Source organism: Alligator mississippiensis, chromosome 2 (assembly GCF_030867095.1).
Source record: "Alligator mississippiensis isolate rAllMis1 chromosome 2, rAllMis1, whole genome shotgun sequence".
Taxonomy (NCBI): Eukaryota; Metazoa; Chordata; order Crocodylia; family Alligatoridae; genus Alligator; species Alligator mississippiensis.
Genome location: NC_081825.1, coordinates 57,527,925 through 57,546,285, shown reverse-complemented (window position 1 = coordinate 57,546,285; position 18,361 = coordinate 57,527,925). Strand labels below are relative to the sequence as shown.

Genomic DNA, 18,361 nt, shown 5'->3' with positions numbered 1-18,361 from the left:
CATGTTCTTGTTCATCAGTGGAAAAAGTCCATTGACAGAGAAGGAGACCATGTCTGGCACATGCCCAAGTTAAGCCAACTTTGCACAAAAGTATAACTATATTGATTTTAGCCTGAAAAAGTAACTTCTAATGCCAAAGAATGCCTGTTCAGAAGCCTGAAGTATTTGCAGGCATTGCTTAGTCGAATACAAAAGTGTGCCCACCTGAACGTGTGGTCCTTTCTCTTCAAAATTACTTGATTTCACCCTTAATTATTTAAATGTTATTGCTCTACTCTGCTGTGGTAGGAGCATACATTGTTAAATAGTCTGCTTGGGAGCTCTGTATGTGAATGGGCAAAAAATTGAAAGATGAACTTCAGCATTCACAAGTACAAGCTAATGTACACGGGGGAAAAATATTCTCAGTTATATTCAGTGCTTGGTTGTGAACTAGCTGTTACAACTCAAAAGTGACTTTGGGGTCATTGTAGATAGTTCTCTAAAAACATCAGCTAAAGTGCAGTCATGACCAAAAAAAAAATATTGGGCATCATTAAGAATGAAATTGCACAATTATATTTTCCATTTTGTTTTCAATTACACAAATCCATGGGGCACCCACAACTTCAATACTGTGTGCTGTTCTGGTCTCTGCACCTCAAAAAAGGATGTAGTAGAAATAGAAAAGTTACAGAGAAGGGCAACCAAAATGATCACGGACCTGGAGCAGTTGCCATACCAAGAAAGACTGAAAAAACAAACAAACTAGGACTCTTCCATTTGGAAAGAGAGCAGCTGTGCGGCATGATAGAGGTCTGTAAGATCATTAAGGATATGGACAAAGTGAAAAGGGAACTGTTACTTACCAAGTCATAGAATTTTAGAACTAGGGGGTACTCACTGAAAGTAATAGGAGACAGGTTTAAAACTACCAAGAGAGTTCTATTTTATACACCATGTATAAGTACTATACCAAGAGGAAGTACTATTTTATACAGTATTTGTTGCACTCATTACCACAGGAGATTGTAGAAGCAGATGCTATAGCCAAGTTCAGAAAAAGACTAGATAAATTTATGGATGATAGCTCTATTAATAGCTATTTAATAGAACAGTCAGGGATGAATCTCTAAACCAATGATGGTTAATGCCAAGGAGGTATGGCAGGGATGAGAACACTCCAGACTAGTGGTTTTCAACATTTTTTCCTAAAAAATTTCAAATGGAGGTGCTAGACCTCTTTCAATTGTAAATGTGGGTCATACTTTTGAATTATCATAATCATCTTTGTGGACCTTGTAGACATAGTCTGTGGACCCTGAGGGGTCTGAAGATCACAGGTTGAAAACCACTGCTCTAGACATACCCTGTTCATATGGTCTCCCTCTAAAGCATCTACTGCCACTGTTGGAGACAGGGTACTGGACTAGATGGACCGTTGGTTTGATGCAATATGGCACTTGCATTCAGAAAGAGGTAGTTAGCTTTATTAGTCTGAATTCAGGCAGAAGGCAGGATAGATTTATAGACTAACTGAATCCCAGCTGTATAGCAGAAGATTTCGTAAGCAGAGACTTAATTCATCAGATGCTGTGTGAGTAGAATAAGCTCTCCACTTATGAAAGCTCTGCTATACATCTCTGATTTAGGTGGAAATCTATTCTGCTTTATGTTTGGGATACAGCTTCAAAGATTTAGGTGTGCTAATTCAGGAACAAGTCAGCCCTGTAGGCTGGAAAATAGTTTAAGCCTTCCAGCACAAAAATACTCCATGTTGTACCTTCTAAGGAGAAAAATTGACACCAGTTTACCAGTGCTAAAAGGCCTTTGGCTAGTGCATTTGAAGGGGTGGTGAAGTTTTCTAACAGAATCATATATCATTAACAGGCTGACAATTCACATGGATGAAGAACTGCGTGCTTTGGCTTTCAATACTCTCCAGGCATTAATGCTCGATTTTCCAGACTGGCGGGAAGATGTTCTTTCAGGATTTGTTTATTTTATTGTGCGTGAAGTGACTGATGTCCATCCCACACTTCTAGACAATGCAGTAAAGATGTTAGTGCAGTTAATAAATCAATGGAAACAAGCAGCCCAGATGCACAATAAAACCCAAGATTCTCAGGTATTATAATGCTGCATGCATTTTGTACAGTTACCATTTCCTCCTTACTAAATGCCTGTCAAATTAAAATATTTTTATCTTTCAAAAATCTTTTTATGGTAATTTGTTGTCTCCTATGTGATGGGTAGTTATTTTGTAATCTGATTTAGTCTTTTTATATACTAGTTATGTACCCTTTTATCTTTTTCATATTGCTGAATTTGTTTGGTGTTTTAAAAATACATTTTTGAAATGTAAAAGAGTCCCTAGTTAAGTAGGGATAAAACTTCCATACTAAGAAATCACTATCACTTTTTTTTGGTGAAAGTCGCATTCTGAAATCAGAAATATTATTAATAAGGATGACTGACTAGTTTGAAGTAAACAAGTACAGATATTATAATTTTCATTTAGTTTGAGACTGGTTAGTGTATTATTTAAAAATAAGTTGCATTTCTTTGCACTTGTCTTAGGAGCAAGTAGAATTCCCAAAACTATACAAGGAAAGGCTATATAACTATACAACTTTTCTCATGATTGTTTTGATTGGTATTGGGAAGAGCTAGGAATCTCATGAGTGTTAATGTCATGAAATTTTGAGAACAAGGAAGTTTGGATTAACATCTAACTCTCTGACCTTTTTAGAATTAATTACTTGTACCATTGCAAAAAATTGAACTAACACACTCCTAGACACTATACACATGCTTATGTGTGAAAATATATATATTCTGTACTTTTTAAAATCGATTGTGCTTTTTTATTTTAGCGTGGTGTTTCAAATGGAGCTGCCCACACCCTTCCCCTGGAGAGGACCCTTTATTCTAATGTATTCCATGTGGTGGAAGGCTTTGCATTGGTCATTCTTTGTAGCACAAGGCCTGCAACCAGAAGATTAGCTGTCAGTGTTCTTAGAGAAATAAGGGCCTTGTTTGCACTTTTAGAAATTTCCAAGGTAACAGCAAATGATTCATTTTGTGTATCTTTTCACTGAAAAGTTGCATGATGGGACTTCTCTGAGCAGCTTCTAGATTCTCATGCATAATGTTTTTCTTTGCAGGGTGATGATGAGTTGGCAATAGATGTAATGGATAGACTGAGCTCATCTATTCTGGAAAGTTTCATACATCTAACTGGGGCAGATCAGGTAAGCATTTTGAGTGGAGGGTTTTGCTTTTCAAAAAATTTTAGACAGTGATGCAAATAAAAAGTAACTTGATGTTTCTTTGTTTGACTTGAACACACAGACTACTTTACTATACTGCCCTAGTTCAATAGATTTACAAATGTTAGCTGACTGGAGCTCCTCACCTATCAGCCATCAGTTTGATGTGGTCAGTCCATCACATATATGGATATTTGCACATGTGACCCAGGGTCAAGATCCATGGATTATAAGCCTCTCCAGTTTTATGAAACAAGAACATCTTCCAAAACATTGCCCCACAGCTGTTAGCTATGCTTGGATGTTCGCTTACACAAGACTCCAACTGTTGTCTCCACAAGTTGACATAAAGTAAGTTCCTTTAGTTAACTGAATATAATATAATATATTGAATATATTCTTTTTAAATTAATTGAAATTACAGTGCAGTATTGCTATTGTTTCCTGCTGTTTAGCTCCACTTCATTATTTTACCTAGCGTAACAGAAAATTAAAATTACTCAATTTGGAATGGAAATTTGATGCTATAAAGATTAAAATATGCTTTCTGATTATATTGTATTTTAGCAGTAATATATTTTTCCAGTTGAGTTTGCTATATAATACAATGAATAATGTAATCAGACTATCCTATGTTAAAGCTTTAAAGATTTTTGCCTTTTAGTTAGACCATGTATGCAGTTTAGAAATAGAATCAGTGAAGAATAAAATGAAGTTAGTTAGTTACATTTTCTAACTTGGTAAATATTCATCTACCTTTTTTTCTTTCATAGCAGCCCTATAAATGCCAAGAAAGTAAATACTACTACAAGCAGTGACTCCTACATTGGGCTCTGGAGAAACTACCTGATTCTTTGCTGCAGTGCAGCAAGTTCTACAACCTCTTCCACATCTGCAGGTTCTGTGAGATGTTCCCCTCCTGAGACGCTGGCGTCGACTCCTGACAGTGGTTATAGCATTGATTCTAAAGTAGGTTCCTCCAGGAATTTTGCATGTTTCTAAGTAATTCAAAAAAGTAGAACTGAATAGAACTTATAAGATGTTCCTCATTTCTCTGATGCTTGTAGTATTTGCCTGGGGAAAAAAGTTTTTATGTTACTATTATCTCTATATTTAGAATGTTTGTAATGTTAGTGATTACAACTAGAATTACACAATTCCAGGCTAAGAGAAAGGTGATTCCTTTCTCATCTGGTTCCAGTAGTGCAGTCAATCACTATTTCAGGACTTTTGATCTTTGCATTTTTTTCCTAATTGCAGACACCAGTTATTTCATCCTTGTTTCATATCAAATGCAAATTTTTCTGCACCTAGCAGTTCTGGAACTTAAAGAAAAAAGGACAAGGAAGGCAGTTTGTGGGGAGCCAGCATAGTTTGATATTGTTTTCTTTCCTAGGTGTGAGGAGGGGACCCACCCTCAAAAATGTAATTATCTTTGAGACTGGCATGTTTAGCTTTATTGGCCTCTGAGGGAATACACAGTGCCAGAACACCAGTGCATACTTTCCATTCTGGGTCTAGATTCTTTTTGCCGTTACAAAGGCAGTGTTACAACTTGTTTTCCTGCCAGCTGAATAAACTGATCATAGTTCTGGTTAGGAGCCTAAAATAGAAAAGCATCCTAACTCAGCATCTGTCTCATCAACATTTCTGAATAAGGTCCTTCCAGTGTCCTCTGTCTTCATACCTGATGACTAAAAGATGTCCCTGGACTTGCTGTGCAGAATGTGATGTGATGTAGGAGAAAGAGAAGTCTCACAAATGTGTGGACATTCCACAATACCTGTTAATGGGAGACATTCTCTTTGGTTAAGCTGTCTTTGCAAATATCTGCTTCTCTGTAACTAGCATCAGAGCTTCATAGATGCAAAGTTCCTTTCTAGGACTTTGAGCATTTTATATGCAGCCCACATTGAGCCCATTAGTTATCTCTATAACAAATGATACAGCAAGGCAAAACCATCAAAAAAGGACACCAGATGAGAAGCCCTAAAAAATATTTGGACAAAAAGTTATTTTGTATTGCTACTTACCAACTCCTGCTGGTGATATCTGATTCTGAGTGGAAGTTTTGTAGAGAAATTCATGTATAGTTTTCCTTCGGGCAGCAGAGAGGATTATTACATTTCTGAAGGTAAACTTGTGCCTCATACATCCTCTAACAAGGCCTTGATGCCGCTGTAGCTGCTGCTTCTATATGTGCTAAAAAATACCCAGAAGAGGTCTTACAACCTAAAAACCCTTATGCCACACTAAGATCCAAGGGATTTGTAATCCCAAGACAAAAAGGAAACCCTCGAAGCCTCGGTTACAAGAGAGGCAGTCTTATTATTTTATGTAGGCATGAAGTATCTAGAAGGTGTCAAATTCTTATCTAGAAGGTGTCAGATTCTTCAAAAGGAAGGCATCTGGTTCTAGCACAGCATTTGTTCAGGAACCATAATCATTATCAAGAAAGCAGGTTTGACATGATTAGGAGTGGTGCACAAATGTTCTTGGATCTTTGCTTAAATATATTATTCATACACCAGCACTGTAGACAGAATATTAGGTTAATGGGCCTACCTTATGAGCTGTTAGGTATAGGTTCTGTGTTCCATTTTCCTATCAATACAGTCTTTTTGCTAGCAGAGCACCAGCCAGAAGGATACAGAATATAGAAATATTAATTGATAGTGCCTACAGTCTCCAAACAACATCTGTCATTGTTTACACAGTGTTTATCATTGAGATTTCCATCTTTTTTTAATCAAAAGTAACCGACTTTTATTTAAAGTGGATCATTCACCTACCTATATTTTGTCCAAACCTCATTCAAGTAAAGGCAATCCCCTAGAATTGTTAGGGCAAATATAGGTCATTCCATGCCAGTACTTCCTTTGCTAACAGTTACATGCATATGTTCTATATAGAAAACTAAAAACAAGAAAAAAGATTGTTGGAGATTTATTTATATAGATGGACAATACATATGTAAAGAGGTCCTTTAAAAGGGCACAGAGCAAACTATCCCAATGTCACATAAGAATAGGAAGTAAAACAGGAGGCTAGCTTGGCTAGATAGCATCGTCTTCAATGAAATGGAACTCAGAAAGGAATCCTAGAAAAAGTGGAAGCTTGGTCACAGAACTAGGGAAAAGTATTAGAGTATCACACAGGCATGTGAGAAGAAAATTAGTAAAGCAGAGGCATAATTTGAGAGCAACTGGCAAGGGACATAAAAAGCAATAAAAAGGGATTTTACAAATATCAAGAGTAGGAATCTTAGGTCTCTTGTGGAATGCAGAAGCCATCCTAGTTATGGATGATGCAGAGAAGGTTGAAGTATTTAATGCCTTTTTTACTTCAGTCTTCACATATAGGGATAGCTACCAGATGACAAGTGCCAATAGGCAGCCAAGATAGAGAAGGAGTCAAACAGCCTAAAGTAATAGAACAACAGGTTAGAGATTACTTAGAGACATTAGATACTTTCAAGTTGGCAAGGCCAGATGGGATGAGCGTCAGGGTCCTGAAGTAATTTCAGAGCAATTTCTTTGACAGTTCTTGGACGGTTGGGTGAGGTGCCATCTGATTGGAAAAGGGCAACTCTACTGCTCATTTTTAAAGAAAGGAAGAAGGAGGATCTGGTGAATTACAGACCAGTCAGGCTGGCCTCAGTACCTGGAAAGATTATGAAGCAGGTCCTCATGGAATCTGTTGTGTGGCACCTAGAGGAGACCAAGGGGATTAGGAAGACCCAGCATCGACTTGCCAACAGCAGCTCATATCTGACCAACCTGATTTCCTTCTATGATGAGGTGCCAGGCTCTGTGGATGGGCAGGGAGAGCAGTGGATATGGTATACCTTGACTTTACCAAGGCTTTTGATACAGTCTCCCACAACTTTCTCATTAACAGGCTAAGGAGAACAGACTAGATGAAAGTATTGTAAGGTGGAGACATAACTGGTTGGCTCATCATTATCAACAAGTTGTCATCAGTAGCCTGATATCTAATTGGGAGGGGATATCAGGTGGGGTTGTCCAGGGGTCTGTTCTAGGGTCAGGTATTCAACATCTTAATTAAAAATTTGGACAATGGTATTTGAGTGTATGCTTAGCAAATTTGCAGATAACACAGAATTGGATGGAGTTGCAAACACTCTGGAGGGCCAGGGCTAGAATCCAGACTGGAAACATGGTTGATAATCAGATGAGATTCAACAAGGACAAGTACAAAGTCCTGCAGTTGGGATAGAATAATTACTTGTACAGATACAGACTGGGGGAATGATTGGCTAGGCTGCAGTACTGCAGAGAAGGATGTGGGGGGTTATAATGTACTATAAGGTAAATATGAGCCAACAGCATGCTCATTTCTAAGTGACAGGAGTGTCACTTAGAAGTTAAGGGAAGAGTAGAAGCTGTGAATCTATCAACAATTTACAGCTAGAAATGAGATGATACAAAGGAAGAGGAGAAAAATACTAATGTGTGAAAATATATTACATAAAGGCTGATGTAATGACCTCAGAAGATAAATTTCCTTTCTATTAGCACTATTTCAAGTAAATGTTGGAAATATTGTAATATATATAAAATAAATAAATAAAATAATGCTATTGATGGGATATTATGTAACTACTTACTGGAAAACCTTTGTTTTGTTTCTTTTTAAAGATTATTGGCATTCCGTCCCCTTCATCCTTGTTTAAGCACATAGTTCCAATGATGCGCTCTGAGAGCATGGAAATTACCGAATCCCTTGTGCTGGGACTTGGCAGGACCAACCCAGGAGCTTTTAGGTAAATATTATGATAGAACTGTTTTATTTCTAATTGATTATGAAGTAAATCTTCAGAAATCAGATCCTGGACTAAAATTAAAAACACACACTTAAAATAATATCTAACAGGATTGAAATAAGTGATTCAGGTTGCTTACAACACATTTACATGTGTAGTATGCAAATATGCATATAATGCATTTACAGTGGGGTAAACTGGCATTGAGAACCCCTGTTCTAGAGAATAAAGTTGTTATGCTGTGGCCCGCAAACCGCAGCCCAGGAGTCACAGCTGACTGCGGCTGGAATTGCCAGCCAGAGGACAGGTAAGAATACCCCACCCCCCACAGGCAGGGGGTGAGCCAAACCCTGCACTGTTGCAGGCCCTGCAGAAGGAGCCATGGCCTCTCTGCCTGGCTCTGAGGGGGCTGCAGTTTGCTTGTCCACGGCCACTTCAGGTCCAGTAGCCAACCGTGCTGCAGACCAGCAGCTGACCCACCACAGCCTGTCTCCGGGCTGCGGCCTGGGGATTGAGTACCCATGCTCTAGAAAAAATAGTGGAGAAAAAATACAGTAGTATAAATTATTCCAGTCCAGGGTAATTAATGTATAGACTATATTTGAAGCCTAAGACATGCTAGTAGTTCTTAGTATGCTGTAGTTTTCAGGTGGCATATTTATAGATGGAGCAAAAATCATTTAAGAAGAAAAGACCTAATGAAAAAGTTTAAATGGATAATTGTATCAAAGTGCCAAAATAGTGAGCAGTTGACTTAGTTTACATTGATAGTTGTGTGCATATAAAAGCATATAGTGATTTACGATTCTTTTTCTTTTAACTCTCAATATTTTAAATGTAATTTTGCTTAGTCTTGTATGGTATGGTAATCTCTCTAATACTAAAGGCAGAAAATACTGACAGAAGATAATTTCATTAAGATGATTTTGAACTCCAGATCCTTGATAGTCTATCTTTAAGAAAATAGATTTCACAGTCCAGACCAGTGGTTTTCAACCAGGGTGCCTCAACATCACGGAGTGCTTTGAGATCCTTTCAAGGGTGTCACTGGGTGCCATACAGTGTTGGCACTATTAGGTGTGCAAACATAATTTAAGTAAACCCAGAGATTTCAAACAGGGACCCACAATAATAAAAACATTATGACCCGTTGTGGTCTTTTTGAGTTCTGAGGGGTGCCTTGAGTCTGAAAATGTTGAAAACCACTGGTTCTAGACCCAAAATTATTCTTGATCACCAGTGAGAACTGTCAGATTTTGCCTCAGATGTTAGGCTTCATGGCCTTTTGCACTTCATAGTAGTATTGTAGCTTTTATGGTTCAGGCAACTGAGAGAAGCAAGGTTTGTGAGGTGTGGGAACATTTTTTCTTGGGCCAACTTGTAGTTGGGTGAGAGAGGAGACAAACTTTTAAGGCTTCTGGAAACCATGGACTCAGACGTTGGTTTTGTGGTTTAACTTCTCTCTCACCTCTCTCTCTCTGTCTCTCACCCCATTCTCATTAAAAAAACTAGGGGACTGTGGCGTCGACACTTACACAGTCAAATGGGTCACTAACTGGCTGGAGGGCCGCATGCACAGAGTGGTGGTGGATGGGTCATTTTCGACCTGGAGGGATGTGGGCAGTGGGGTTCCGCAGGGCTCGGTCCTCGGGCCTGCACTGTTCAACATCTTCGTCAGTGACTTGGACGAGGGGGTAAAAAGCACCCCGTTCAAATTCACAGATGATACTAAGATGTGGGGGGATGTGGGCATGCTAGAAGGGAGGAATAGGCTGCAATCGGACCTAGACAGGTTACAGGGGTGGGTGGATGAGAACAGGGTAGGTTTCAACACGGACAAGTGCAAGGTACTATACCTGGGGGGGGGAAGAACCAGCAGCATACCTACAGGCTGGGGAACTCCCTTGTCAGTGCAGAGGCAGAAAAGGATCTTGGAGTCATTATTGATGCCAAAATGAATATGGGCCGACAGTGTGGGGACACGGTCAGGAAGGCCAACCGCACCTTGTCATGCATCCACAGATGCATCTCAAGCAGGTCCAAGGAGGTGATCCTCCCCCTCTATGCGACACTGGTCAGGCTGCAGTTGGAGTACTGTGTCCAGTTCTGGGCACCACACTTCAGGAGGGTTGTGGACAACATGGAGAGAGTCCAGAGGAGGGCCACTTGCATGATCGGGGGGCAGCAGGGCAGGCCCTACGAGGAGAGGCTGAGGGACCTGAACCTGTTCAGCCTCTGCAAGAGAAGGCTGAGTGGGGATCTAGTGGCCATTCACAAACTAGTCAGAGGAGACCAGCAGGCATTGGGGGAGTCCCTGTTCCCCCAGCACTCCCAGGAGTGACAAGAAATAACGGTCACAAACTGGCAGAGGGTAGGTTTTAAACTAGATCTCAGGAGGCGCTACTTCACTGTCAGGGTGGCTAGGATCTGGAACCAACTTCCAAGGGAAGTGGTGCTGGCTCCTACCCTGGGGGGTCTTTAAGAGGAGGCTGGATGAACACCTTGCTGGGGTCGTTTGACCCCAGTGATCTTTCCTGCCAGGGCAGGAGGTCAGACTTGATGATCTGCTCAGGTCCCTTCCTACCCTACAAACTATGAACTATGAAATTCTCCCTCTGCTAACTTATTTTGACTCCACACCTATACTTTCCTTTCAAAGGGACAAATTTATAACCATAATTAGATTAAATTAAAGCAGTTATATTAATTTGTACTTAGCTTAGACCAGGGGCAGGCAATTATTTTGAGTGGAGGGCCGCTTACTAAGTTTTGGCAAGCCATTGAGGGCCTCATGACAGGCCGCCAGGGACAGATAAATAATACATTTCTAAATTTTTTAGGGGCCCCAAGGGCTGGATAGAATGGCCTGGCAGGCTGCATCTGGCCCACAGGCTGCATTTTGCCCACCCCTGGCTTAGACAGTGAGTGCTTCTATCCTACATGTGATGGATCCTGAAAGCTTAACTCCTTTTGTTTTTTTCCTTTGTACTATCCAAGTTCAATAAAAGAGATTTTCTTGCATTACAGATCCTACTTTTCCACTGTATTTAGGTTACCTCTTTAACCAAACATCATATGTATCTGTTCCAGGATTGCCTAAGAATATCTTTCTCACATAGGTGCTGTATACTTACAGCTCACTTGATGTATTCCTTGTCACGTGTTTATTTATTCTTTATATTTAAATAATAGTAAAACCCATGCATACAAAAAGCTCTGGGAAGCTTAATTAGATTTACATTTGTAAATTATAAGTAGCCAGCAAAAGAAAAAAAAATATTTTCCAATGCTAATTTCTCAACAAGTATCAGAGCAGGAAAATAGTTTTTTTCCAAAATCATGATCAACTACATAGATTTGATTGCACAGAACAAAAAAGTTTTTTTCAAATGACCCCTACATTGTGCTGATGACACATGCTTCAGGATTAGGCTTAGGAGTTTATAGTTGCAATGCATTGCAGTACAGTGAAGTTTGTACTAATTTCCATTTGACCCAATGGACAGTATAGTTTCATAGTTTGCATCCAGCTCATCTAGATTAGCGCAGAATTAATGTCATCTTGTGTCAGATTTGCATGTAAATATTTTGTCTGGCTTGCAAGGCATTTCTTCCTCAATAGAAAACCACTTTTTTTCAAGCTTGAATGGGTATGCAACTGCTATTTATTGCATCTAGCCCCAGTGGAAAAAAGTCTATTCAGGGTTTGTATTCCAGAAAGCCAGTACTTTTTAGAATTCATTTGTCCATCACCACATCACACTTGCAACTCAGCATCTTCTGGAAACATCAGTCGTTATAGAACAGCCTGCATGGGAAGTTGGCTGTTGGCTCCAAACAGTGCTTTTCAGAAAGGTCTGAGCTAATGTTCATGGTGACAAGCTTTTGTCACCATGTTGTGGCTGGTCTTAAGGCAATGTTTACGAATAGATGATTCACCACCATATATAAAAAGAACTTTGTCATGTGTCCTTCCTCCCCTCCCCCGCCATGAAGTCAGTTTTCAGCATAAGGTGTTTTTTTTTAATGTCCATGTTCAATAGATGACAAGATGTGATAATAGTTGGTAAATTCCTTTTTAATAATTTACTCCAAGAACGGTTAGGATGATGGTTTCTACGTAACGTTTAGAAAGTCTGTATCTGTCTCCTAAATGTTCATTTGTTTCACAAATTAGTGAAAGTAAAGTTGAGTGAGTCTATCTGTCTGTGAAATATAATGTTGATTTCTGTGAAGCAGTTCATGCATTAATTCAGTGATTGGTTTATTTTCTTTCAGGGAACTAATAGAAGAATTACATCCTATAATTAAGGAAGCACTTGAAAGAAGGCCAGAGGTAATTAGATATATTTAATTGTGTTATGTCTTCCGTTAATGTTGGTGGCTAATAAAACAGCAATTTCTTTTACATATTTTAAATAGATTATTGTGGCTGCACAGTAGGGGACGCTAGTACACAGAACCACCCACCTTACTGTGCCAGGCTCGAAGCCTTGCTTCCGAAGTCTCCCTCAGGGAGCCTACAGCTGGCTGTCCCACTTTCTGGAGACTACCTGCAAGCTTGGGGTAATGCTGCCACCACCTAGGCACTGATCTGTGGCAGGGCTCTGTGCAGCCAGGGGCACATGGACACAGTGAACCTTGGGGGTGCTTTGCCCCCTGTAATATTTCTGGGTGCTTCTTTCAATCCAAAAGTATTGCAAGATAGCATCAGGTAGAATTGAGGGAAAATAAAAAGACAAACTTCACTGGCCAAGCAGGGGGTGATAGGCCTCGCCCCTCAGCAGCACAGCAACAAGGTTGTGTAACCTGACCCCTTCATTGAGCAAGGGGAAGGGCAGTAGAAGGAGGAAGTCAGAATACACTTTGAGCAAACAAAAGCAACTTGAGTCTTTACAGAATTTTGGATATGGTGACGCTTTTAAGATGCAGCTGGCCTATACGTAATTCCTAACTCCTGGCAGGCTTCTGGGTTTTTACTTACAGAAATCGCCAGGCAGCTGCCTGACGTCCTTGCTTGCAGTTTTCAAAAAGCCCACTGGAAGGAAGAGTGAGCTCCCCCACCTTCCCCCTGGCCAGCTCACCTGATTGAGCAGCCTGAACCAAGAAGAAAGCAAGGGGAGAGAGCAATCACCTGGGCTGGCCCAAGTGAGGGGCAGAGATGCAGGGAGGGGATTTCTTCACAAATATCACAACTTCTTATTACCGTAGAGGTAACAGGCAGATGTAAAATAAAAAATACCCCCCCCCAAAAAACAAACAAACAAACAAAACCCCCAAACCTTAGAGAACTGTGTATTTTGAGAAACTTGCCATAGAGATTAATGTTAACAGTACCAAGTTATTTAAATTATAAACTTTTTCTGTATTTTTATGTCATAGTACTCAGTCCAAATCCAGTCTATCTACTGCTTCTCTGTGTTGCATGTGTGACATTCAGTCAGAATACTATATGTACTATGCTGCAATAGTCAGACATTTAGTTGGACAAATAAATATTTTTGCAATATGAAAATAATTGGACAAAACAGCAACTTAATGGATCCATCCAGTCCTGAAAAAAGGGCTTCTCTGAGGGTAGCATATTAGTAGGAAATATTGTGCTTGTTGAAGTATGAGCTATTAACCTGTAGTGGGAATGACTTTCAGGATATTCACAAGGAATGGGTTTTTTTGTTTGTTTGGGGTTTTTTTTTCAAATTAATTTTTTTTGCGTTCCAAGCCAGATCAGCCAAATCAATTCCAAATCTGTGGGTCATTCAAAAACCATATGTGGCCCTACTACCAGCAGTCATCGTCCACCCCCACCTGGGGTTTCAGATGTTTCCAAATCATTTGGCAGGCATCCTACATGAAAGCCTGAGCCCGGAGGCTTGGGGTTCAGATGCCCCCGAGTTTCACTCACCCTCAGCCATATGGCCACAGGAACAAACTAGGAAGGAGTCTCCCATTTCCATGAACTGGCACCAGCTCTCAGCCACCTTCCACCCACCTGGCGTGATAAGCAGCCACCTCTGGGTATGGTGGCTTATCAAGCGGGTGGAAGGCAGCCAGGATCTGGAGCCAGAGCCTGGGACGCTGGGGCAGGAGCCACCTGGCTGAAGCTGCCCCCCACATACTTGAAGCAGTGCAGCAGGAGGAGAAGCTGCCATAAGATGAGGGGAGTGGAACAGTCTCATTAGTCCAGGCCCCAGCCGGTACGTGCAGCTTCCAGTAGGGCTGATCCCAGTGAAGCTGCAGCTGCCTGGGTGCTGCTCTGCTCCCCTTGTCTCCAGCAGCGGTTCCTCTTCCCACTCCTGCCCTTGGTGTGCCTCTCCAGGTAGCAGGGCAGGAAGCTTCAGCTCGGGGGCTCCCACTGGAAGCGAAGGAGCTGAACAGAACCTGGCTGGCTGTAGTAGCTGCACTGGAAACAGCCCTACCAGAAGCTGTGTGCTGGCTGGCCAGGGTCAAGCTGGCAGGTGTGGGCTGTCCTGGGGGAGGGGGCTTGGCCCCACGTGGAGCACTGTGGGGGAGCCACAGACCACACCGCTGGAGCAAGTTCTGATGCATGCACCCCCTGACTTCTTTTCTCGCCTTCCCCCCTCTTCCCCTCCCCTCCCCACATATACATCCCTCCCACCCACCCCATAGGGGAGGGTGCACGGGGATCAGATTGTGGCGTGGCCCGGGCCCAAGCTGTCATCACCCCACAACCCAGCCCATGATCTTAGCCTCACCCTCCTGTCCTGCTCCTAAATACTGCTTCCCATCTGCCCAGAGCCCCATAGGGAGTTTTCGTGAGTTGCTGCGGGTGGGGACATGCTGCTGACCTGGCCCATGACAGCTCATTAAAATTCCCTATGTGGCTCTCAAGCTCAAATAATTGGCCACCTCTGATTTAGAAGCTTCAGATCAGGAATCTGTTGTGATAGGTGCTGTACAAATGCAGGACTAAAGACCATTGATCATTACCCTGCATGATGATTTCCTTGGTTTTTTATTTGGCATCTTCTAATCACAGCTGATAGGAAGGTCCTATAGACATTTTGAAGCTTGTAGAGCATTGTAGAATACTTTTTCAAAGCCCTGCATAGCCATACTGATGTCTGTACTTCATAATGACAGGTAATGACATGCCACATGTAACATAAGTGTGTGTCAGAATTTAACTAAAAAAACTTTATTTTTCTGTTGATGTTCATATACAACTTGATAGTTGTAGTGGAATTGGCATAGCAATGGGATAATTAGACTCTTATGCTTAAAGTGTAAAATTATTGATAGTCTCAACTGTTAAATAGCAAGAGTATTTTTTCACTCCATATAATAATAAGAGAATATTTTTTTCCTTCTCTTCCTTATAATATATTTAATGTGTGTAAGGTGCACAGGGAAAAAAAAGCCACTCCTAAAAAAGAGTTTAAACTGACATCTGGATTCAACTATCTTTATGCATGTTGAATTGTTTAGGTACTTCTCAGTATAAGTAAGGAGGCAAAACCTGGCTCTAGAAGATTATATTTTTTAAGATCCAGATTTTGTTAATGTAATTACACTAACCAGTCCTTTCCTCCAGAAGTAGTCCTACCAATTTCATTGCAAGTAAACGGGGAAAAATCTGCCCTAAAATAAATTCTTTTAATTGAGGAAAAGCAGTTTCCACCTGGCTACTTTGCTTGATTCAAGCCCTGCAGAAATTGGTAGTTTCCAAAAGCTTCAGGTTTTTGAGGCTGCAATCTTGGAGAAGAGAAGAGACCTGAGTGTTTGTATATGTGTATTCTCATGCATTTTATTTCTGTTTTTACCCTTTGCTTTTGTATTTTACAGCATACTATTTTAGAAATCTTTTAACAGTTTACAGGTTCGTTTTACAATTTATAAAGCAAATGGTTGTTTTGTAGTACCCATAGTACGTAATATGGCTCCATTGGCTAAAGTGGAAATCTCTTGCATCATAGTTGAAAGAAACAAATAATGTTCCAAGTAGGAAGCAGCAGCTTGACATAATCATTCCAAGCTAATATGCCCCCCAGAGGGCCCTCAGAGGAATCTGAGGTGTTGAGCTAGGAATGAATTTTCCCATTTTTCATACTTTTGCAATTGCATAATAAATCTAGCTTCAAAAAATAAAAGTCGGGAGGAGGTGGGAGAAGAAGAAAGTCTGTCTCACTACTGAAAACTAGAGTGGTAACAAAATGAGTGCAGTCAAGACCCCATTTTTCTTTTTTTTTAAACTATTTATTAATGAATAAAACCCATAAAAATGAGATTTTACATTAAAAAACATATCAATCTTCCAAAATATACACCATGAGCGTGTGTTTCAGTAATTGTATGCCCCACTGTGTTTCATTCGGCTGTTTCATGTAACTTCGCGTTATCCCCTTTGAACAGAATATGAAACGACGCAGGCGTCGAGACATTTTACGAGTACAACTAGTACGAATATTTGAACTGTTGGCGGATGCTGGTGTCATTAGTCACAGGTAGGTGTAGAGTTGATGAGAAGACAGTTTTTCATGGAAAAATATGGGAATTAATAGCATTTATTTCTTTATAAAATTGCATATTTTACTTGGAGTACTATGTCCAGTTTGGGCTCACACTTCAAGAAGGATGTGGAGAGTTTGGAAAGAGTCCAGTGCAGAGTAAAAAAAAAAGATTAGGGGGCTGGAATGCAAGACTTGGGAGGAAAGATTGAGAGAATCAGGAGAAGCGAAGATTGAGGGGAACATTTGATAACAGTTTTCAAAATACCTTTGAAAGGTAATTACAGAGAGGATAAAGGGTATATGACTAGAAGCAATGACTTCAAGCTGCAGCAGAAGAAATTTAGGTTGGCAATTTGGGAAGAACTTTCTGACTAGGATGGTGATCAAGTATTGGATCCAACTACTTAGTGACATTTTGGAATCTCCATCCCTGGAAATTTTCAAGATCCATTAGACAGATACTTGGCTGGGATTGTTTAGTTGGGGATAATCCTGCCTTGAACAGGGACTAGATGACCCTGTGATGTCTCTGCCAAAACTACTTTCCTATGATCTTTCTTGTACAATTGAACAATCCCTTGAGCTCTTTTATGTTGTTTCCTGTTAAACCTGTTTTTCAGTACTTGTTAAAATGAAACATAGATTGTTCCTTTACAATAGTGATTAATCTTTTCCCTCAAGGTTTCTTTAAAGTTTAAATAAAACAAGCAAGCAAGTTTGTAAACATTGGTGTAAAGATGCATTAGCTATGATGATCAGTAATTATAGGCTTGTATCTAATATGTTACTACAACTGAGGGAAGTCAAAATCACTTGGCCTGCAGAGCCACATGAATGGCATGGAGCCAGTTCATAGACTGGATTAGACCCATGAGCCCACCCCCCAGCTTCAGTATCCATGCTGGGCAGTTGACAATCCATGTTCTTTGTAGCACTCCGTCTCTCCCTCCACTGATCTGGGACCCACAATGTGTGCAGCACCCATTCCGCTCATCCAGTACTGCACTGCATGTAGTACCTGCCCTTGCTTGTCTGGGATCTGCGTTGCATGGAGAGCCTGTGGATACCACATGCATCATGGTTTGTGGATTGGCTGGAGCAGGCACTCTGTGCATCCTGGATTGGGCAGGGGAGATGCTGCAGACAGTGAGGATCCTGGACTGACTAGAATGGATACTACCTGTGGTGCAGTCCTGGACCAGTTTGGGTGCTTGCCACGTGTTGCGCAGTTCCTAGAGCTGGCACAGTGCACAAAGCGCAACCTGGGCCTTGAGCACAGGGCTGGTCCAGAATGTACTGGATAAGGAAATAGTAACATGAAAAGAAAGGTACCTTGAACAAATATTTCCAGCACTTGTGTTCAGAAAAATGGCTTTAAAATTTTGTTGAATTTTTTTACATATTGGAAACTTGCTTTTAAAATATACTGTATCTTTACCTAACTTAATAATCGGACTATTTTGTTTTTATTTTAAGTGCAAGTGGTGGCCTTGATAATGAAACACATTCCCTCAACAACACTTTATTGGAGTATGTTGACCTAACTAGACAACTCCTAGAAGCAGAAAATGAAAAGGACTCTGATACATTGAAAGATATCCGATGCCATTTTAGTGCCTTAGTGGCGAATATCATTCAGAATGTTCCAGGTATGCATTGTGCTCCTAATGAGTTTTGAGGACTCCTTTTAATACACCAGAAATACAAAATGTTCTTCCTGTTTGTCACCAGAAATGCTTTTTTTCCCCTAGAGATATAGAAAGGCTTATATAAAATGAGTTTACTTTGTTAAAATTGTATTTTAAACTTAAGATATAAACTTCTCAGGAGCTATTACTGATGTTTTAAATAAT

At 40.5% G+C, this 18,361-nt stretch overlaps 1 protein-coding gene across 10 annotated transcripts in view; it reads left to right on the top strand.

Annotated features, from left to right (window-relative positions):
* The window catches only part of FRYL (FRY like transcription coactivator), a 323,785-nt gene that overhangs the window by 202,297 nt on the left and 103,127 nt on the right, over positions 1-18,361 (top strand). For all 10 annotated transcript variants that reach the window (XM_059721714.1, XM_059721716.1, XM_059721717.1 and 7 more), the window contains 9 exons: positions 1,870-2,107; positions 2,856-3,041; positions 3,147-3,233; positions 3,334-3,602; positions 4,025-4,220; positions 7,913-8,037; positions 12,316-12,373; positions 16,411-16,502; positions 17,985-18,157. In XM_059721714.1, coding sequence (XP_059577697.1) covers positions 1,870-2,107; positions 2,856-3,041; positions 3,147-3,233; positions 3,334-3,602; positions 4,025-4,220; positions 7,913-8,037; positions 12,316-12,373; positions 16,411-16,502; positions 17,985-18,157 — 1,424 coding nt within the window. The remainder of the gene's footprint in view (positions 1-1,869; positions 2,108-2,855; positions 3,042-3,146; positions 3,234-3,333; positions 3,603-4,024; positions 4,221-7,912; positions 8,038-12,315; positions 12,374-16,410; positions 16,503-17,984; positions 18,158-18,361) is intronic.